Raw genomic sequence first — 21,578 nt, 5'->3', positions numbered from 1 at the left:
GCAGAAGAAGCTTTCAATGATCTGAAGAACGTTGTGAGTATAAACCTGTTAGTAGAGAGGAAGTTTGATCTGAGTCAGAAGATACATGGAGATTCAGGAGTGAAGAAGTTCTCAGAGCTACTGAAGGATCCACACTGCAGACCCACCACACTCAGGTGAGTTATTATAAATTTTTTCTTATCAAGTTTTTATAACTGTAGATTATAATAATGATCATTTCACTGTATAAGAACAAGTTTGCAGCAATCACAAGTATATGCTTACACTGTTGTGTAAATGTAATTAGAAAGTTAATTAATTGTTGGGTTCTTTTGTACTTAGTACTCTGGGAGGTTGAGTAATACTGTGCAGGAGATCAGCTCAGAAAGAAACTAAGACCAAGTCAAAAGCAGAGACTGATCTCATCTCCATTCAGGAAGACAGTATTAATATAGCAGCTACTGTGGCAACTTACAACACACTCTTATTACTCAGTTTAAAGAAGAAAAGGACATTTTGATGTATAATATTATGGGTTACTGAGCACTTAATATTCTTTAAAATAATTCATTGTATACATGAAATGATCCAGCAGCCTACAATAGCTAATTAGCTAATAATACAACAATACAGAATGACTTACCTGAACTGAGATTGCTGCATTCTCCACCATTTGTTAGAACATCAGGTTCTTTTAAAGAAAAATCTTGCTGCTTCGATCTTCTACTCCAGTGTTATTTGGACCTGTTATTATTATTTATTATTTGCACCTGCACTTTACACAACTGTTATACATACGTATATATGTATAGTTATAGTTATTTTGCAGCGTCTTATATAGTACTGCTACAACCCCTTCCCGTCCATGGTCTAAACATAGCCCTAGATTTTGTTGCAGGCCTTCCCGAATCGCATGGTATGACCGTCATCCTAACTGTTGTGGACCGTTTCTCCAAACCATTCATCTACTAGCACTTCCCAAGCTCCCTTCCACTTTCGAAACCGCCCAGCTCCTGTTTGATCAGGTCTTTAAGATCCATGGAATACCACAGGATATAGTTTCTGACCGTGGCCCCCAGTTTGTGTCCCAAGTCTGGTGCTCCTTCTGTAAGGCTTTAGGAACATCTGTTAGCCTCTCATCAGGGTTTCACCCCCAATCCAATGGGCAAGCGGAAAGAGCGAATCAGGAGCTGGAGGCTGCTCTGCACTGCATCACTGCCAGTAACCCCTCGCAGTGGTCCACTCAACTTGCCTGGGTGGAGTATGCCCACAACTGTTCTGCTACTGGGCGATCCCCAATCGAGGCCTCTCTGGGCTACCAGTCTCCCCATTTCGCTGAGCAGGAACAAGAACTGGCAGTTCCCTCTGTCAAACACCACATCCGCCGCTGCAGGAAGGTCTGGAGGTCTGTCAAGGCAGCCCTGATAAAATCACAGACCTCCACCCAGCTTCCGAGTTGTGTACTGATTGTGTACTGATAAATGTTGTTTTTAAACTTTTTAAAACTTAGGCAAATCACCAGGTAATTATGGCTCAGTAAAGCTTCACATACAAGAACATAACTGAACATAACTGATCAATCCACTTATTTAATTTCACTCTTTCTTCTGCTTGATTGTATTTTCAGACTCAGTCAGTGTAATCTGACAGATGAAGGATGTTCAGCTTTGTTCCAAGTTCTATCATCAGATTCCTCCACTGTGAGAGAACTCGACCTGAGTAACAATCAGATTCAGGATTCAGGAGTCAGACTCATTTCTGATCTACTCAACAATCCAAACTGTAAACTACACACTGTGAGGTAAATCTGAATCGTTCAGTGTGATCCTCAACATAAATACAACCAACAACCAAATTCACCTTAACCATAAATACCACTAATCTAACATTAATTATTAAGCATTAATATTTTATTGTATTTTATGCTGTGTGTTTTATTATGTAGATGTTTGTGTACATTTTATGTCATGTAAAGTTTTTGGAAAGCACTTTGTGATCCTTATCTGTGAAAAGTGCTATATAAATAAATTTTACTTAATTATTTTGGTAATATTGAGAGATTAAATAAATGTCTGATTTGTAAAATGTAATTAATAAAAAATTGTATTGTATTACTTTTATTACTTAAAGTAATTACTTAAAATGCTTAAAGTTACAACCCCAAACCAAAAAAAAAAGACCAGACAAAACATGAAATATCTTCATCCTGTCTGCAATGAAATATAATTTAAAGTAAATGTAAGAAACTCTAATAAATGATTTCTGCAGATTATCAGATTGTGGTGTAAGAGAGGAAGGTTATGCTGCTCTGGCTGAAGCTCTGAGATCAAACCCATCATCAGAGCTGATGGAGCTGGATCTCGGAGGGAACGATCCTGGAGATTCAGGAGTAAAACCGCTCTATGATCTACTACAGCATCCAAACTGTAAACTGAAGAAACTGGGGTAAGTTATTTAACAGCAGTTTATTTAGACTAGAAGAGCTGAAGAGTGAACAATTTAGCCACTAAATGAATTTGTGCATGGGTTTACTCCGGGTGCTCCGGTTTCCCCTCACAGCCTAACAACATGCAAGTGAGGTAAATTGGAGATACAAAATTGTCCATGACTGTGTTGGATATAACCTTGTGAACTGATGAATCTTGTGTGGTGAGTAACTACCGTTCCTATCATGAGTGACCAAAGTGTAAAACATGACGTTACAATCCTAATAAACAAACAAACATCTGTAGGATGTAAAAGGTGTAAGATAAGAAATGTAAACTGTACTTTTATACTCATGTACAGAATGTGACCAGATCAGATTTATTACTTATGAGAGTTTTAATATGTGTTAATATAATTGTAAACATGATCCTCTTTCTCTCTGTAGATTATTACTGTACAGTGAGGTGAAACTGTAGTTACACTTTTCTTCATTTCTAATATTTTTGCATATTTGTCACACTTCTTTGTTTACCTCATTCTAAATAGATTCAAATAAAGATGCTAAACAAAGTCATTAAAATCTACCAGTCTAAAGGTTACAAAGCTATTGCTACTGGGACTCCACCAAATCACAGTGAGAGCCATTATTCACTAATAAAGAAAACTCAGTAGTTAAAGCATCTTCTCACATTTGCCAACTTACTTGAGGGCAAAACAGGAGCAAATACTTTTTCACAGCACTGGAAAACTTAAACCCACTTCCACATTCTTGGAGGACATTAGTACAGTTTTGATTCTTTTGAGGGTACTGAGTTGATGGCTTGCTGACTATGGGTACACTTTCACCTAGCGCTTTCTCTCATTAGCGGTAGTTTGGGTTGCAAGAGAATCAGCACAGAAAAGTTGACTCCTCTCTGCTTCTGCCATGTTTTAGGAGCACATTGCTTTATCAATAGCTGTAGGAGAGATTGGAAGAAGGTCTTTAACATCCCATAAGCCACCACTGCCTCTAAAAGAGCTGCTGCCAACCAAAAGGGTCCCACTTTCCACCCAGCGCAACAAGACTTGTTGTACACCAAGGATCTTCCCCCTTATCCTGCAATTAAAGGAACTGTGACCTAGACATGTTGCACCATTTAAGATCATAAGGAGTGTTAGTCCACTAGCATACACTGTGCAGCTACCCCAGTTTATACAGATTAACCCAAAGTTCCACATATCACACCTCACGTTGGTACTTTACAGCTATTTACATCCCTCCCCACCACAGGCACATTTCTACCACATCAACTGGTTTTCTGGTGCCTCAACCTACATCATTAAGCTGCTGCTCTACATGCATCAGATGAAGGGCAGCAAACAGTATCTTATTGATAGAGAAGGGAAAGGTACAGGCCAGAAGAATGTTCCTGTGTTCCAGTCTGACACACCGTGCACTAGGAGCTGTTTGTAGAAGCTCTTTAAGAGATCTATTATCTTTGTTCACTCCCTCTCACAACAGAAGACGTACCATAGAGCTGCAGCACTCCTTAGATGCAGCTAACATTCTCTTCATAGGGTCATGAGAGACTCCCAGTGCAGAAAGAATCAACTCCTCGTCTCCATTTTCTTTTGTCAAAGAGATGTCGGGCCGTTGTTTAGTCAAGACTGTAGGGCATTTGCCTTTATAGCTCTGCATTCTGGTGTCGAATCCTGCTTCATGCAGCTCTTGTCTGTAACTTTCCCAGTTCCTTTCTCCTAGACATTTGGTCATATTTCTGCCCCTGAGCAAGGCCCTTAACCTTTAATTCCTCAAATTGTATTTAGTCACAGTTGTTAGTCGCTTTGGATAAAGGCATCTGCTAAATGCCATATGTGTAAATTGTATAACTGTATGCAGAGAAGGGGCGGCACGGTGGCTAAGTGGGTAGCACTGTCGCCTCACAGCGAAAAGGTCCTGGGTTCGATCCCCGGGTGGGGTGGTCCAGGTCCTTTCTGTGCGGAGTTTGCATGTTCTCCCCGTGTCTGCGTGGGTTTCCTCCGGGTGCTCCGGTTTCCTCCCACAGTCCAAAAACATGCCACTAGGCTAATTGGAGACACTGAATTGTCCCATAGTTACCTAGCCGCTGGGATGCACTGACCAGTGCATTGTAGTGCCAGTCCCAAGCCTGGATAAATAGGGAGGGTTGTGTCAGGAAGGGCATCCGGCGTAAAAACTGTGCCAAATCCCGCCGGCGACCCCTAAAAAGGGAAGAAGCCGGAAATGCCGACCCCGTAACCGAAAAACGGGACAAAAGGCTGAGGAACAAGAAGAAGTATGCAGAGAAGGGATTGGTCGAATATCTTAGCCATTGACACTTTCTAATCCTGGGTGATTAGTGTAGGTGGATGTTAAAATAGTAATTATATCCATTTTAAATTAAATCTACACAATAAAGTCTGCAGAAAACCGGGGTCTGGATTCTTCCTGAATCTGTTGTGTATAATAGTGTATTGCTCCTACAATTTCAATTATAATTTACTAAACTTTGCTGCATGAGAGGTCAAATTCTACCTGATTCTTTATAACTGTTTTATTCTTAGATTTTAAAAACCCTAAAAAAAACGATCAATAATCAGTAATAAAAAGTAAAAAAAAAGTAATTAAGTAATTACAATAAGTTCATCACCATCACACACAAAACCTTTAGCAATAACAATTCCTGATTTCTAGGATCAATATTTTCTACACAATCATTTTAAATTTAGATCTTGAGCTGCTTTAGAGAAACTTTTATTCTTATATCAGCTGTAAATGCTCTTAAAGCTCCTAAAGTTCTGATTCATTGTTTATGATTCTACTTACAGACTGAGTGATTGTGAGATCTCAGATGAAGGTTATGTTGCTCTGGCTGGAGCTCTGATGTTAAACCCATCATCACCTCTAACTGATCTGGATCTCAGTGGAAATAATCCAGGAACAAAAGGAATGAAGATGTTTAATGATTTATTAAAGAAACCAAAATCTAAACTGAGAGTGAGGTGAGTACATTTAACTTCTTGTGTTTAAATCAGTCAGTAAAGCTCAGAGTGAAACAAAACATATTAAAAAAATTTATTTATTATTAATTATTATTAAAACAACTAAAACTGTTAGCAGGTTTTATTATTTACAGAAGTGTATAATTTTGTATAATTTTGGTGAAGCAGGAGTTTGCACCAACACTGCTAAACAGTTTAATATGAACTTTAATTACTCATCAAAATGAAATAAAACCCTGCTGGTTAAGTGATGTGATTAGTAATTAACTATATTTACTTGGTATTAAAGCTTGTACGTCTATTATTTTATTGTATAAATGTAAAATATCTTAGGTGTACATTTACATGTCTTGATTCGACCAGACTACAGCAAGCGTGTGGAACAAAAAGTGCAGAACTGCAAATACAGACTGTTACATACTAATTTAACATTAACAATTAAATATGAAGTAATTTTGAATCCACTCTAAACTCACTGATCCTGTATTCTGGTCTGTTACATTAGCAGTAAAATAACGGTGTAATAATATTATTATTTATTGTTTTGTAGATTTCTGAGCAGAAGCCCTGAGATGAATAAAGCTTGTGATTATCTGAATAAAATGGATATAAAGATGTTAGAACTGAGTGAGGTGGATCTGAGTGGAAGAAGAAATGTTGGAGATTCAGGAGTTAAACATGTATCGACTGTACTGAAGGATCCACACTGCACGATTACAAAACTCATGTACGTTTATTTATTGGAAAAATCCTGGACAGGTTGCCAGTCCATCACAGGGCAATAACACACACACACACACACACACACACACAAGTATTTCCAATGAACTTCAAATTAAATCTACACAATAAAGTCTGCAGAAAACCGGGGTCTGGATTCTTCCTGAATCTGTTGTGTATAATAGTGTATTGCTCCTACAATTTCAATTATAATTTACTAAACTTTGCTGCATGAGAGGTCAAATTCTACCTGATTCTTTATAACTGTTTGTTTTTTTAGGGTTTTTAAAATCTAGGAATAAAAACAGTAATCAGAAATCAGAAATGAAAAGTAAAAAAAAGTAATTAAGTAATTACAATAAGTTCATCACCATCACACACAAAACCTTTAGCAATAAGAATTCCTGATTTCTAGGATCAATATTTTCTACACAATCATTTTAAATTTAGATCTTGAGCTGCTTTAGAGAAACTTTTATTCTTATATCAGCTGTAAATGATCATAAAGCTCCTAAAGTTCTGATTTACTGTTTATGATTCTACTTACAGACTGAGTGATTGTAAGATCTCAGATGAAGGTTATGTTGCTCTGGCTGGAGCTCTGATGTTAAACCCATCATCACCTCTAACTGATCTGGATCTCAGTGGAAATAATCCAGGAACAGAAGGAATGAAGATGTTTAATGATTTATTAAAGAAACCAAAATCTAAACTGAGAGTGAGGTGAGTACATTTAACTTCTTGTGTTTAAATCAGACAGTAAAGCTCAGTGTGAAATGAAACGTATTAAATACTTATATTTATTATAAATTTTTATTAAAACTACTGAAACTGTTAGCAGGTTTTATTATTTACAGAAGTGTATAATTTTGTATAATTCTGGTGAAGCAGGAGTTTGCACCAACACTGCTAAACAGTTTAATATGAAGTTTAATTACTCATCAAAATGAAATAAAACCCTGCTGGTTAAGTGATGTGATTAGTAATTAACTATATTTACTTGGTATTAAAGCTTGTACGTCTATTATTTTATTGTATAAATGTAAAATATCTCAGGTGTACATTTACATGTCTTGAGTCAACAAGACTACGGCAAGCGTGTGGAACAAAACGTACAGAACTGCAAATACAGACTGTTACGATCGCAAAGTGTAAAGTCAACTGAAAAACATACTAATTTAACATTAACAATTAAATATTAAGTAATTTTGAATCCACTCTAAACTCACTGCACCTGTATTCTGGTCTGTTACATTAGCAGTAAAATAACGGTGTAATAATATTATTATTTATTGTTCTGTAGATTTTTGAGCAGAAGCCCTGAGATGAATAAAGCTTGTGATTATCTGAATAAAATGGGTATAAAGATGTTAGAACTGAGTGAGGTGGATCTGAGAAGAAGAAATATTGGAGATTCAGGAGTTAAACATCTATCGACTGTACTGAAGGACCCACACTGCATGATTACAAAACTCACGTACGTTTATTCACTAGAAACATCCTGGTCAGGTCACCAGTCCATCACAGGGCAATAACACACACACACACACACACACACACACTTACACTTACGTATTTCCAATGAACTTGGCTGCATGTCTTTGAATTATGGGGAAAAAAACGGAACTCGCAGAAGAAACCCATGCAGACATGGAGAGAACATGCAAAACTCCACACAAAGAACACTTTCAATTTTACCTGGGAATCAAACTCAGCACCTTCTTGCTGTGTCATTATTTTTTCAGTACAATTCAAAATAAACACGTAATCACTTCCACAAAGTAAAAGGGTCTAAATAGTTCAGTGAATAAGACACTTATTCTATTTTTATTTTATTCTGTTTTTAATAAATGTTTGGAAAGGTGTTTGGTTGGTAATTTAGTCTAGTTCACTATTTCTAAGATCTGAGTTTATATCTAAGTGGTGCTGTTGGAATTTACACTGACATGATTGGCTATGTGTGCTGGTTAAGATACTGAACAAGTAATCAGAAGGTGGCTGGTTAAAGCCCCACCACTGTCATGTTACCTGTAAAAAACTCCAGAAAAGGACTCCAAACCCCATAAGCCCTTGCTCCAGGAAAGGGTGGGGCTTAGTATTTAAAAGGAGAAGTCAGCCATTTTCTTTAAGCACACTAATTGTGTAAGGTGCCATGAGGTCTATTTTTGATTTGGATGTGTGTTAATGAAAATCATCCATTCCTTCATCCATTTCTTTATGTACCTGCATCCAATTTCAACCTTGCACCTAATGAAGTTCAAGTAAATGGAACTGTTTGTGTAACTGGCAATAAAAGGAACTTCTCAATCTGTTCTCTTTCTGTCCTATGTGTTTTAATGGGCACACCATCACGATAGCATAACCATCTATTACCTGCTATTTCCCAAACTTCTACATATTGCTGAATAGGCAATATTTTACATTACCACTATTGGGCCCCTGAGCAAGGCCCTTAACCTTTAGTTGCTCAAATTGTATTTAGTCACAATTGTTAGTAGCTTTGGATAAAGGCATCTGCTAAATGCCATATGTGTAAATTCTATAACTGTATGCAGAGAAGGGGTTGGTCTATTATATCTTAGCCATCTTAGCTTTCTAATCCTGGGTGATTAGTGTAGATGGATGTTAAAATAGTAATTATTTCCATTTCAAATTAAATCTACACAATAAAGTCTGCAGAAAACCGGGGTCTGGATTCTTCCTGAATCTGTTGTGTATAATAGTGTATTGCTCCTACAATTTCAATTATAATTTACTAAACTTTGCTGCATAAGAGGTCAAATTCTACCTGATTCTTTATAACTGTTTGTTTTTTTCAGGGTTTTTAAAATCTAAGAATAAAAACAATCAGTAATAAAAAGTTAAAAAAAAGTAATAAAGTAATTACAATAAGTTCATCACCATCACACGCAGAACCTTTAGCAATACGAATTCCGGATTTCTAGGATCAATATTTTCTACACAATTGTTTTAAATTTAGATCTTGAGCTGCTTTAGAGAAACTTTTATTCTTATATCAGCTGTAAATGCTCTTAAAGCTCCTAAAGTTCTGATTCATTGTTTATGATTCTACTTACAGACTGAGAGATTGTGAGATCTCAGATGAAGGTTATGTTGCTCTGGCTGGAGCTCTGATGTTAAACCCCTCATCACCTCTAACTGATCTGGATCTCAGTGGAAATAATCCAGGAACAGAAGGAATGAAGATGTTTAATGATTTATTAAAGAAACCAAAATCTAAACTGAGAGTGAGGTGAGTACATTTAACTTATTGTGTTTAAATCAGTCAGTAAAGCTCAGGGTCAAACAAAACATATTAAATACTTATATTAATTATTAATTATTATTAAAACAACTAAAACTGTTAGCAGGTTTTATTATTTACAGAAGTGTATAATTTTGTATAATTTTGGTGAAGCAGGAGTTTGCACCAACACTTAAACAGTTTAATATGAACTTTAATTACTCATCAAAATGAAATAAAACCCTGCTGGTTAAGTGATGTGATTATTAATTAATTATATTTACTTGGTATTAAAGCTTGTACGTCTATTATTTTATTGTATAAATGTAAAATATCTTAGGTGTACATTTACATGTCTTGAGTCGACCAGACTACAGCAAGCGTGTGGAACAAAAAGTGCAGAACTGCAAATACAGACTGTTACATACTAATTTAACATTAACAATTAAATATGAAGTAATTTTGAATCCACTCTAAACTCACTGATCCTGTATTCTGGTCTGTTACATTAGCAGTAAAATAACGGTGTAATAATATTATTATTTATTGTTCTGTAGATTTCTGAGCCCTGAGATGAATAAAGCTTGTGATTATCTGAATAAAATGGGTATAAAGATGTTAGACCTGAGTGAGGTGGATCTGAGTGGAAGAAATATTGGAGATTCAGGAGTTAAACATGTATCGACTGTACTGAAGGATCCACACTGCATGATTATAAAACTCACGTACGTTTATTTATTGTAAACATCCTGGTCAGGTCACCAGTCCATCACAGGGCAACATACACACACACACACACACATATATACACACACACACACACACACACACACACATATACACACATACACACACACATACACACACACACATATACACACACACACACATACACACACACACACACACATATACACACACACACACATACACACACACACATACACACACACACACACACATATACACACACACACATATATACACACACACACACATATACACACACACACATATACACACACACATACACACACACACACACACATATACACACACACACACATATATACACACACACACACACATACACACCTGTGTTAATTTCGTTGACGAAAAATGACACATTTCTCATTTGACGTCGTGAAAAACAAGACGATGTGTAAATCATGTGGGGCGACGGTCTCGGGTAAAAACAACAAATCTGAAACATCTGGCACTGCTGGCAGTATAATGGCAACATAACGTCACAGCTGCTTTTATGGTACCCAGTTTTATAAAGAATGTAATATGCAATTTGTTATGAACAATGCATATATGTTTCAGGCAGAGCAGGCCTACTGGTCATTCATATTTTGTTATTGTTATGCTCAGTAAGCAGGTCAGGTAAATAAAGATGTTGTTTGAAATAAGTTAATAAAGCAATAAGCCACGAGAGGCCGTTCATTACTGTGATTTTAGCACGGGGATGACGTTTTTGGCACGACGCGAAGCGGAGTGCCTAAAACTTCTTTCCCCGTGCTAAAATCTTAACAGTAATGCACGGTCTCGAGTGGCTTATTGCTTTATTAACTTATTTCAAACAACATCTTTATTTAACTGACCTGCTTACTGAGCATAACAATAACAAAATATTAATGACCAGTAGTTCGATTAACAGTGTTGCTAGGCAACATGAGGGCAAAAATAACATTAATTTTTTCTATTCAGTGGCGTATTAATATGGAATGATGTGAGGTGGTCATAGGTGTGAGTTTATCAGGGATTTTACAACGGCTTCGAACGCGGCTCAGCCAATCAGATTTTAGGACCGGAACTATCCGTTTTATAAATCTGGTTTTGTGTGTATTGCACATTCAAACATTATTAATATTCCATAACTGGTTAAAAATGTTTCATTTTGTGTTAGTGTATATAATGACAAATAATTTAAGGGAAGTGATGACAAAGCATTTACATTTTACACCCTTTATATGTATTTTAGGGCAGCACAGTGGCTAAGTGGGTAGCACTGTTGCCTCACAGCAAGAAGGTCCTGGGTTCGAACCCCAGGTGGGGCGGTCCGGGTCCTTTCTGTGTGGAGTTTGCATGTTGTCTGCGTGAGTTTCCTCCGGGTGCTCCGGTTTCCTCCCACAGTCCAAAGACGTGCAAGTGAGGTGAATTGAAGATACTAAATTTGTGCATGACTGTGTTTGATATAACCTTGTGAATCAAATAAACTTGTGTAATGAGTAACTACTGTTCCTGTCATGAATGTAACCAAAGTGTAAAACATGACATTAAAATCCTAATAAACAAACAAATATGTATTTTAGTCGACTGAATCGACTGTAGATTTAGTCGACTATATTCTTATGATAATTAGTCAACTAAAACTAAAACAATTCAGATGACTAAATTATGACTAAAACTAAATTACATTTTAGTCAAAAGACTATGACTAAAACTAAATCAAAATTTGCTGTCAAAATTAACACTGATACACACACACACATATATACAGTGCTGGCCAAAAGTATTGGCACCCCTGCAATTCTGTCAGATAATACTCAATTTCTTCCAGAAAATGATTGCAATTACAAATGCTTTGATATTAAAATGTTCATTTAATTTGTCTTCAATGGAAAACCACAAAAAGAATTGTCAAAAAGCCAAATTGGATATAATTCCACACCAAACATAAAAAAGGGGGTGGACAAAAGTATTGGCACCCTTTGAAAAATCATGTGATGCTTCTCTAATTTGTGTAATTAACAGCACCTGTTACTTACCTGTGGCACATAACAGGTGGTGGCAATAACTAAATCACACTTGCAGCCAGTTAAAATGGATTAAAGTTGACTCAACCTCTGTCCTGTGTCCTTGTGTGTACCACATTGAGCATGGAGAAAAGAAAGAAGACCAAAAGAACTGTCTGAGGACTTGAGAAGCAAAATTGTGAGGAAGCATGGGCAATCTCAAGGCTACAAGTCCATCTCCAAAGACCTGAATGTTCCTGTGTCTACCGTGCGCAGTGTCATCAAGAAGTTTAAAGCCCATGGCACTGTGGCTAACCTCCCTAGATGTGGACGGAAAAGAAAAATTGACGAGAGATTTCAACGAAAGATTGTGCGGATGGTGGATAAAGAACCTCGACTAACATCCAAACAAGTTCAAGCTGCCCTGCAGTCCGAGGGTACAACAGTGTCAACCCGTACTATCCGTCGGCGTCTGAATGAAAAGGGACTCTATGGTAGGATATCCAGGAAGACCCCACTTCTGACCCAGAGACATAAAAAAGCCAGGCTGGAGTTTGCCAAAACTTACCTGAGAAAGCCAAAAACGTTTTGGAAGAATGTTCTCTGGTCAGATGAGACAAAAGTAGAGCTTTTTGGGAAAAGGCATCAACATAGAGTTTACAGGAAAAAAAACGAGGCCTTCAAAGAAAAGAACACGGTCCCTACAGTCAAACATGGCGGAGGTTCCCTGATGTTTTGGGGTTGCTTTGCTGCCTCTGGCACTGGACTGCTTGACCGTGTGCATGGCATTATGAAGTCTGAAGACTACCAACAAATTTTGCAGCATAATGTAGGGCCCAGTGTGAGAAAGCTGGGTCTCCCTCAGAGGTCATGGGTCTTCCAGCAGGACAATGACCCAAAACACACTTCAAAAAGCACTAGAAAATGGTTTGAGAGAAAGCACTGGAGACTTCTAAAGTGGCCAGCAATGAGTCCAGACCTGAATCCCATAGAACACCTGTGAAGAGATCTCAAAATGGCAGTTTGGAGAAGGCACCCTTCAAATCTCAGGGACCTGGAGCAGTTTGCCAAAGAAGAATGGTCTAAAATTCCAGCAGGGCATTGTAAGACACTCATTGATGGTTACCGGAAGCGGTTGTTCGCAGTTATTTTGTCTAAAGGTTGTGCTACCAAGTATTAGGCTGAGGGTGCCAATACTTTTGTCCGGCCCATTTTTGGAGTTTTGTGTGAAATGATAATTGATTTGACTTTTTTTTCATTCTCTTTTGTGTTTTTTCATTGCAAGCAAAATAAATGAAGATATTAATACCAAAGCATTTGTGATTGCAATCATTTTCTGGAAGAAATTAAGTATTATCTGACAGAATTGCAGGGGTGCCAATACTTTTGGCCAGCACTGTATACATACACACACACACATACACACACATACAAAAACACACAAACACTTACGTATTTCCAGTGAACTTGACTGCATGTCTTTGAATTATGGAGAAAAAACTGGAACTCGCAGAAGAAACTAATGCTGACATGAAGAGAACATGCAAAACTCCACACAAAGAACCCTTTCCACATTACCTGGGATTCAAACTCAGCACCTTCTTTTCTCTGTACAATTTAAAATAAACACGTGATCACCAAGTCACCTGGAACAGTGGTTCCTAACTGTCAGGTTCAGGAGGGGAGTGAAGAAGCAGCTCAGAGTGGCTGAGGCGTGTACGAGCCTGTAGGGGGCGCAAATTTTATCACCATGACTGACAGAAATGTTCAGCATTACCGGTGTGTCTGATCTGTTAGATATTAACACTGAGTTGAGGGAGGGACATTAATTATAAACTACTTTATTCTAAATTAATAAGAAGTGAGTGAGCAATAAAAAAATAAAATCTTTCTTATTTGTTGTGAAATTATCATGAATTTCCTCCTGGATGGTTCATGTGGGCAAAATATAAATAAAAGATCATCAGAAAACAGCCTGATGAACAAGATCTAAACCTCAACTGATCCTCAAACCCTGCAGAGTAAATAAAACCTTCCAGGAACAGTGAGGGGAGAAAATCCTCAAGAGGAACAGACATGATTTAATTTTACACCCACCAACATGTAGCTTATAATATGATATTATTTATAAATACTTTTATTCAGATGTTCTTCTTCTCTCTCTGCAGCTTGAGGAACTGCAGCATTACAGATAAAAGTTGTACTGATCTGAAATCAGCTCTTGATGTAAATCCATCACACCTGAAAGATCTGGATCTGAGTAACAATCAACTAGGAGATTCAGGAGTGATTCAGATCTCTCATCTACTGAAGGATCCACAGTTCAAACTCCACAAACTCACGTTAGTATTTTATTATCATTTATTTATTACCAGATCATTGGTGTTGAAATAAACTAATTATTTATAAGAAAGTAAATTAAGAGCCAACAGTACATTTATATAATTAAATATTTTCTTATTTCTGCAGATTATCAGATTGTGGTGTAAGAGAGGAAGGTTATGCTGCTCTGGCTGAAGCTCTGAGATCAAACCCATCATCAGAGCTGATGGAGCTGGATCTCAGAGGGAACCATCCTGGAAATTCAGGAGTAAAACTGGTTGTTTATTTACTACAGGATCCAAAGTGTAAACTGAAGAAACTGAGGTAAAAGAAAATTAATGACACTCTTATTATTTCTACTCCTTTATCCACTGATATATTATGTGTGAGGAAAAGTTTGTGAACCCTGTAGCATGAATTGATTTTCGTTTCAGTGTCGCGTAGCAACAAGGCAAACAAAGCAGCCCAAGCATCTCTGTCCCCGCAATTAATGATGACGCGTGTATCAAATTAACCAATAAGCTGCGACAACCGAGACTGTAGGTTTGTCCAATTAGCTGCGTCTTTGTGGTTTGTTAAAGTTTGTTGAAGTGCAGGAAAGTTGATGATGAATGTCGTATCTCTCAAGAAAAATCCTTTTACTTGTTGAAGTAAAAGGAATGCCAGTATGTTTAATTTGTGGAGAATCTCTCGCTGTTCTAAAGAAAAATTATATTGAAAGACATCATACAACCAAACACGCAAAGTACAGTATACCACTCTGCAAGGATCGGAATGACCGGAGAAAATAAAGGTGCTCAGAAAAAATTTGATTGCACAGCAAACTTCTTTCACACGACCCAGAAAGGAACTGGACAGTGTGACTGAGGTGAGTTATGTGGTCAGTAAACTGATCGCAAAACGACTACAGCCTTTTTCTGATAGCGAGTTTATGAAGGAGTGCATGGTTTCTGCTGCTAAAATATAAGCTTCATGTAGCGGATGGTGGATCTCAGCCCGCCTAGTAGGGGTAGAAAGGAAACTAAACTTACCCTGGACGACCGCAGAGTGTACAGATCTAAGTCTTCACCCCCCAGTACAATTAGTCTCTGTACTTATAGGTATAAGTATGGTTTACCTATTTTGCGTGAAATATGTGATTCACTAATAGATGACAGCAGGTGGGCTTCGGAAAAATACTCACAGTGGCAACCCGAAGTTTTGTTGTTAACACTATACTAATAAGTATTAAATAAATGTTAACTTTCCCCCTTCTGCACACCTAGCAGAACAGGTGAGACGCCCCTACTCCAGGATAAGGCAACATACAACTTTTAACATCCAAATGATGTTTATTTAAGAAAACTGTAATGAGTTATGTTGAATATATATCAACTTAATAGCTATAATGCAACAAATTAAAACACAAATGCAATGAAGTTACAATTGTGATCTATCTGTAACAAGCAACGTTTGCTTTACAAGTTTTAAATACTCAGTTACTACTGTTCAGTTCACTGTTAATACTATTCAGTTCCTTACAATTAAACATCTTGCACAAAACACTCAAGTAAGCTCTTGTTACAAAATATCCCTGAATAACTACTGGAACATTTAGAAGATAATAAACAAAATATTTAAGTGTGTATATTTGATATACAAATATATTTGATATATCAAAAATATTTGATCACTTTCCTTCATTTGCTGACTGGAGTAGCTGAGAGGATGTCCGAATGGCAGGAAAAGAACAGTTCAACACAGCAAACAGCTGCCCCCGTTTCTAGAATGCAGTTCAAACACACGTGCACAAAAAATCGTCCTTCACGTAAGAAGTTGACAACAGTCAGTTCACTTGCAATGTCTCAGTCACTCTCTGTCCCCACGCGAGTATCCAATTTAATTAAAAAGTCACAAGCACTGGCGCTCTGTCCCGCACTTCACACAGCAGTCTGGTTGCAGTTTAATAATATCCACTTACACCCAAAACGGCTTTGGAAAGTCAAATAAACACGTTCTTACTTCGCTCCAGAAGTCGTAGTATTACTCGAAGTCCACGTTTTACACACAATACAGACAAAGCCTCAAAATTTTATCAGTCTATAGTGAAGTTAAACGCGTCCGCCATTACACACACACTGTATCTCCGGTTTTAGTCAGTTCTCCTCGCTTGTACCTTTTCGAACCCCTCAGCTCAACAACAGGTGCAGCGACTTAACTAAACTTCCCAATACCTTAAGATATTTACGGTTAGACTGGACTGGTTTCTGCTCTCGCTCTCGCTCTATCCACAACAACACTGGAAAACGGGCGCTAAAACGATCAAATATAAACACTACATACCATCAGCATCTTTTTATAAAGCATATATTATTTGGCTGTATGTTGCATCATTGCAGTCTGTGGCCTGTGACCAGATATGTAATTATTAATCTGGCCCTTAGTGGGTAGAAGGTTCCCCAACCCTGCTTTAAACAAACCGACTCCACTGATAATAAATATTAGCACCTCAGTGTTCTCCTCACCTCTTTATATCTCCTTATTTAGCTCAGATTTATTCACAGTTGTATTATTACTTATTATTTAATTACCTGCAACACATTCCAAATAAAGTTGGGACAGTAAAGCATTTACCACTTTGTAATGTTGTCGTTCCTTTTCACCACTTAAAAGAGGTTTTGGCACAGAGGAGACCAAGAGATTTAGTGTTTCAGCTTTTATTTTGTCTCGTTTTTCCTGCAAACACGTTTTAAGATGAGCAGCAGTACAGGGGGTCGTCGTCGTTGTTTCAAACTCCTCCACACGTTCTCTATTGGGGACAGGTCAGGACTGCATTGGGGCCAGTCCAGCCACACTTTTGTAATGAGTGCAGCAGGTGGTTTTGCATCGTCTTGTTGAAAAATGCTGGACGTCCCTGGAAAAGACGACGTGTTGAAGGCAGCACATGTTGCTCTACATACTTTTCTGTATTAATGCTGCATCATAGAGTGTAAATGACCTTTACCAAGGGCACTGACACACCCCCATACTATGACTGGCTTTTGGACTTGTTGCTGATAACAGTCCTTTTCGTCTTTGGTCCGGAGCACACGGCGTCCATTTTTCTATTAAAAAAAACCCTGGAATGTTGATTCATCTGACCACAATACACGTTTCCACTGTGTAATGGTCCATCCTAGATGCCTCCGAGTCCAGAGAAGTAGACGCCGCTTCTGGACATGCTTAACATAAGGCTTCTTTTTTACACAGTAAAGTGTTAAGTATGATTAGTGCAGTAACTCTGTATTGTAGAGCTGATAAAGGTTTGATAAACTAATCCCTCACCCATGTGGTCATATCAGCTAGTGTTGAGTGGAGGTTCTTGATGCCGTCTGAGGGATGGAAGATCACGAGTGTTCAGATTAAGCTGCACCCTCCACCTTTACACACTGAAATTTCTCCTGATTCCTTGAATGGTTTAATGATATTCTGTACTGTAGAGGGAGAACATGCAAATCCCTTCCAATCTTTCTTTGAGGTTTATTGTTTGTAAACATTTCAATCATTTTCTCACCCATTTGTGGACAAACTGGATCCTCTGATCATCTTTACTCATCAATTATTTAGTTTAAGTTTATTCACCTCATTACTTGCCCTAAATTGCCCCTGTCCCATTTTTTTTGGAATGTGTTGCAGGCCTGAAATGCAGGAATGGATGTTTATTAATAAATGAAATGAAGTTGAGCAGATAAAAGATGAAATATCTCAGCTTCATCCTGTCTGACATCAAATAAAAGTCAGTCAGTGTAAGAAACTCTTTGTTTTTATTATTTACATTTTCCATACTGTCCAAAGTTTAAAGTGATATTAAACACTGAAACAGCAAACTGAGCATGACGATCAATCTGAACCTCAGTGTAACTCTAATGTAACATTATTTTTACTATGTTTACATTCACCACTTCATTCTAATAATTATCTCACTTTGTCACATCACTGTCAGGGTGAACTCAGGGTTACAGATTGTAGAACATTATAATTTATAATAATAAAACATTTTCTTTCTTTCTTTCATCCAACAGATTTGATAAAACAGGAAGGTTTGACTATTTAAAGCGAGTCCAAAAATAAGCCTGATAATCAGCAGTTTCTTGAACCCTGCAGCTCCTCTTCATCACAAAAACCAGCAAAAGATGAAGAAGCTCAAAACACAGATGAAGAGGAAGGTTCCTCACTCACCTCAGACAGTAAAGACACATTTTGTTGTGCGTAACCCACTCAGTGTAATCGGTAATTCAGGAATGGTGGAGACCCCCAGGACAGCAACTCAAAAACATCAACGTCAGGCAGCTGTAGGCTAGACAACGTCCTACCACCGTTAATCCTGTTGAGGGATTTTATCTTTTAGTAATTTTTGCTGTTTCTTATCGTCTGATCTTTTGTCCTCGCAATGAGCTGTGCTATTAACAGATGTCTCAACACACACGCATGCACGCACGCACACACACACACACACACACACACACACACACACACACACACACACACACTACTATAGCTGTAAAGCTGATTATCCATCCAACAGGCTCCCTCATCTCCCACTAGACTTTTTTTATTCCCTGACCAAGGTCTTTCTTGTGCCCAGCTACTTCAATTTCATAATGATCACTGTAGACGTCCTGGTAACTCTGAAAGCTCTGAGATATTGTTTATATTCTTCCCCTGATCTGTACATGACTATAATATGATGGTGGAGATCCACAGATGATCTCTTGGACTTCATGGTTCTGTGTTTGTCCTGACGATGTCGTGTTTATAGACTCGGTTTTACCTTTCCAAACTATGTTCAATCAATTCAGATCGTAACAGGTGATTCCAGTGAAGTTCCAGACACGTCTCAATCATTAAAGCAAACAGAAGGCATCAGATCACAATCTGGAGCGGCACAGCAGGGGGTCTGAATACTTTTGTAAATAGAGATTTTAATTATAATTTTATCCATTCAAAATAAACAATAAAGTGTCACAGGGTCAAAGTCAAGGGGTCTGAATGCTTATTAATTCCAATGTATATATATCCCATATGTAATTGGCAAAGTCACACTAAGATATTTATATAATAAATGATCCACTGACAAATCTTTGTTAAGAAAAATATCTTGTGGTAGTTTTAAAGATTGTGTAGAGTAATTACAGACACAAGAGACTCCAGTGGGGGGGGGGGGGGGGGGTTAACACAGAGCTCCTTAATAATATATTTAGAAATTGTGAGTATTGATCTTGTGTGGGTCAGTAGTTCTGTGTTCAGTGAGATGTGAGTGTGATTAAAAACTGGATTACAGGCATCAGATTCTAATTTTGTTAATATTTACAAGCTAAAGTTAATTAATGAAATATTAAAATGTTTTCTCTGTGTTTTTATTAATAGGAGCAAAAATATAAAAGTGTCCATTTTATCTTTAAATGAGGCATAAAACACTAGATGAAGCATAAAATTACATAGAAGATTTATTCCCACTCTAAAATTCATCACAGGTTCTTCAAGAGTCATACATGTTAAGAATGATTCGTTTGAACAGGGTCATTTATATCATAATTTTGGATTTGCACACAATAATAGATTATAATCCTAATAAAACATCACACTGAAAAAGGCCTTCCCCAAACTGTTGGAACAACAAGTTGGAAGAATTTATTTTATACTATTGATTATATTAACCCGTTGGCAAAGGATGTGGCTAAACCATCAGAACTATTTTGTTAAGAGGTTTGAAATTGGAACCACAATGCGAACTCAACCACAGAGACTGAAACAGGGTTTAAATGGTTTATTAAGAATCACAGTCCAAACCGAGAACCAGGGAACGAGGGTGAAGGCGAGGGTACCAGCGGCAGCTCAGAGGGTTGAAGGGTGACAGGGACCCCAGGTGGCAGGTGGATGAGGGATCCAGGGACCAGGCAGAGAAGGCAGGAACACAGGAACAGAGAGCCCGCGAGGGATCCAGGAACCAGGCAGAGAAGGCAGGAACACAGGAACAGAGAGCCAGCGAGGGATCCAGGAACCAGGCAGAGAAGGCAGGAACACAGGAACAGAGAGCCCGCGAGGGATCCAGGAACCAGGCAGAGAAGGCAGGAACACAGGAACAGATAGCAGGTGCAAAGGGAACACAGGTACAGATAGCAGGTGCAAAGGGAACACAGGTACAGATAGCAGGTGCAAAGGGAACACAGGAACAGATAGCAGGTGCAAAGGGAACCAGGCAGTGTGCAGAGCAAACAGCAACTGACAATCTGGTGGTGATTGGGAAGAAACCAAGGGTTTAAAACAGTAGGCTGATGAGGAGTAGATTGGAGACAGGTGTGCCCAGAGCGGTAGAGAGAACAGAGTGGCGACACTCCCATAGGGAACCGTTGGAAAGGGGGCGGGACATATTTTCTGCGCAGCTTCCGGGTTGTGGAGCTCTGTATAGTTCCAAACAACCCATAGAGCCCCATTCATTTTCACTACTTATCAAGCATTTTTAGCTGTTTGTTACTTTGTTTTAAAAAAATAATGAATTTGATGTCATTAATATACTTAATACTGTTATTGTTTAGCATTTGCTCAGCACTAAATGTTACATGTTTATCTTAATTAATAGGTATAACTGAATTTAGCTTAGTCAGTTAAGCTAAATTATTGACACTAGAGTCTTTTCACCTAAAATGGATTAATTAAAAGTTGATTAATCAAGAGTCTTGTTACAGAAATGATAATAAAACATCAGAGCCATAATAAATCATTATACTTTTACTTTCATTCTTAAGTACATTTGAAGGTAAATTTAGTTTAGTACTTTAGTGGAGGTAAAGAGTATTTTACTTTTATTACTACTTTTACTGGAGTAATATTTCACCTTGGATATCTCTACTTTAACTCAACTACATGGTTTGTGTACCTTGTCCACCACTTACATTAGACAAAATGAACTAGTGCATATTAATTATGAATTAATTCATGTATTACATGTAGGAATAAATTATTACTTACTCATGAAATAAGACGTGAATTAATGCTATTTCATGTACCTGCACTATAATGTTAAAGGTATTGGTACGGTAGTGTGTTTATGAATCTGTTCATTCAGTGCAGGTAAACCTTATGAATCCAGCCACATGGCTTAGTGTTTAACCAAAATGATTATTATTATG

At 37.7% G+C, this 21,578-nt stretch overlaps 1 protein-coding gene and 1 long non-coding RNA gene across 2 annotated transcripts; both read left to right on the top strand.

The window, feature by feature from the left end:
* Positions 1 to 209: 209 nt before the first annotated feature.
* LOC134323465 (ribonuclease inhibitor-like) lies at positions 210 to 14,597 on the top strand. The gene is made up of 13 exons (XM_063004991.1): positions 210 to 252; positions 952 to 1,384; positions 1,490 to 1,501; positions 1,607 to 1,780; positions 2,248 to 2,424; positions 5,233 to 5,406; positions 5,957 to 6,133; positions 6,676 to 6,849; positions 7,430 to 7,603; positions 9,206 to 9,379; positions 9,928 to 10,095; positions 14,277 to 14,454; positions 14,586 to 14,597. The coding sequence occupies exons 1-13, from the start codon at positions 210 to 212 to the stop codon at positions 14,595 to 14,597; spliced, it is 2,070 nt and encodes a 689-aa protein (XP_062861061.1).
* Positions 14,598 to 14,600: 3 nt separating this feature from the next.
* Positions 14,601 to 19,526, top strand: LOC134323212 (uncharacterized). The gene is made up of 2 exons (XR_010014031.1): positions 14,601 to 14,754; positions 18,471 to 19,526. It is a non-coding gene; the product is annotated as an uncharacterized LOC134323212 (long non-coding RNA).
* The last annotated feature ends 2,052 nt before the right edge of the window (positions 19,527 to 21,578 follow it).

This window comes from Trichomycterus rosablanca, chromosome 11, assembly GCF_030014385.1.
Source record: "Trichomycterus rosablanca isolate fTriRos1 chromosome 11, fTriRos1.hap1, whole genome shotgun sequence".
NCBI classification, from domain to species: Eukaryota; Metazoa; Chordata; class Actinopteri; order Siluriformes; family Trichomycteridae; genus Trichomycterus; species Trichomycterus rosablanca.
This window is presented reverse-complemented; position numbering and strand designations above follow the sequence as displayed.

What these genes read in the sequence shown, in the direction of transcription:
- LOC134323465 (XM_063004991.1), top strand. Translation starts at nt 210, where the DNA reads ATGATCATTTCACTGTATAAGAACAAGTTTGCAGCAATCACAA. An exon ending in CAAGTTTGCAGCAATCACAA is followed by an intron (nt 253 to 951) that starts GTATATGCTTAC and finishes TTCATCTACTAG; the next exon opens with CACTTCCCAAGCTCCCTTCC. An exon ending in AAATCTAAACTGAGAGTGAG is followed by an intron (nt 6,850 to 7,429) that starts GTGAGTACATTT and finishes ATTGTTCTGTAG; the next exon opens with ATTTTTGAGCAGAAGCCCTG.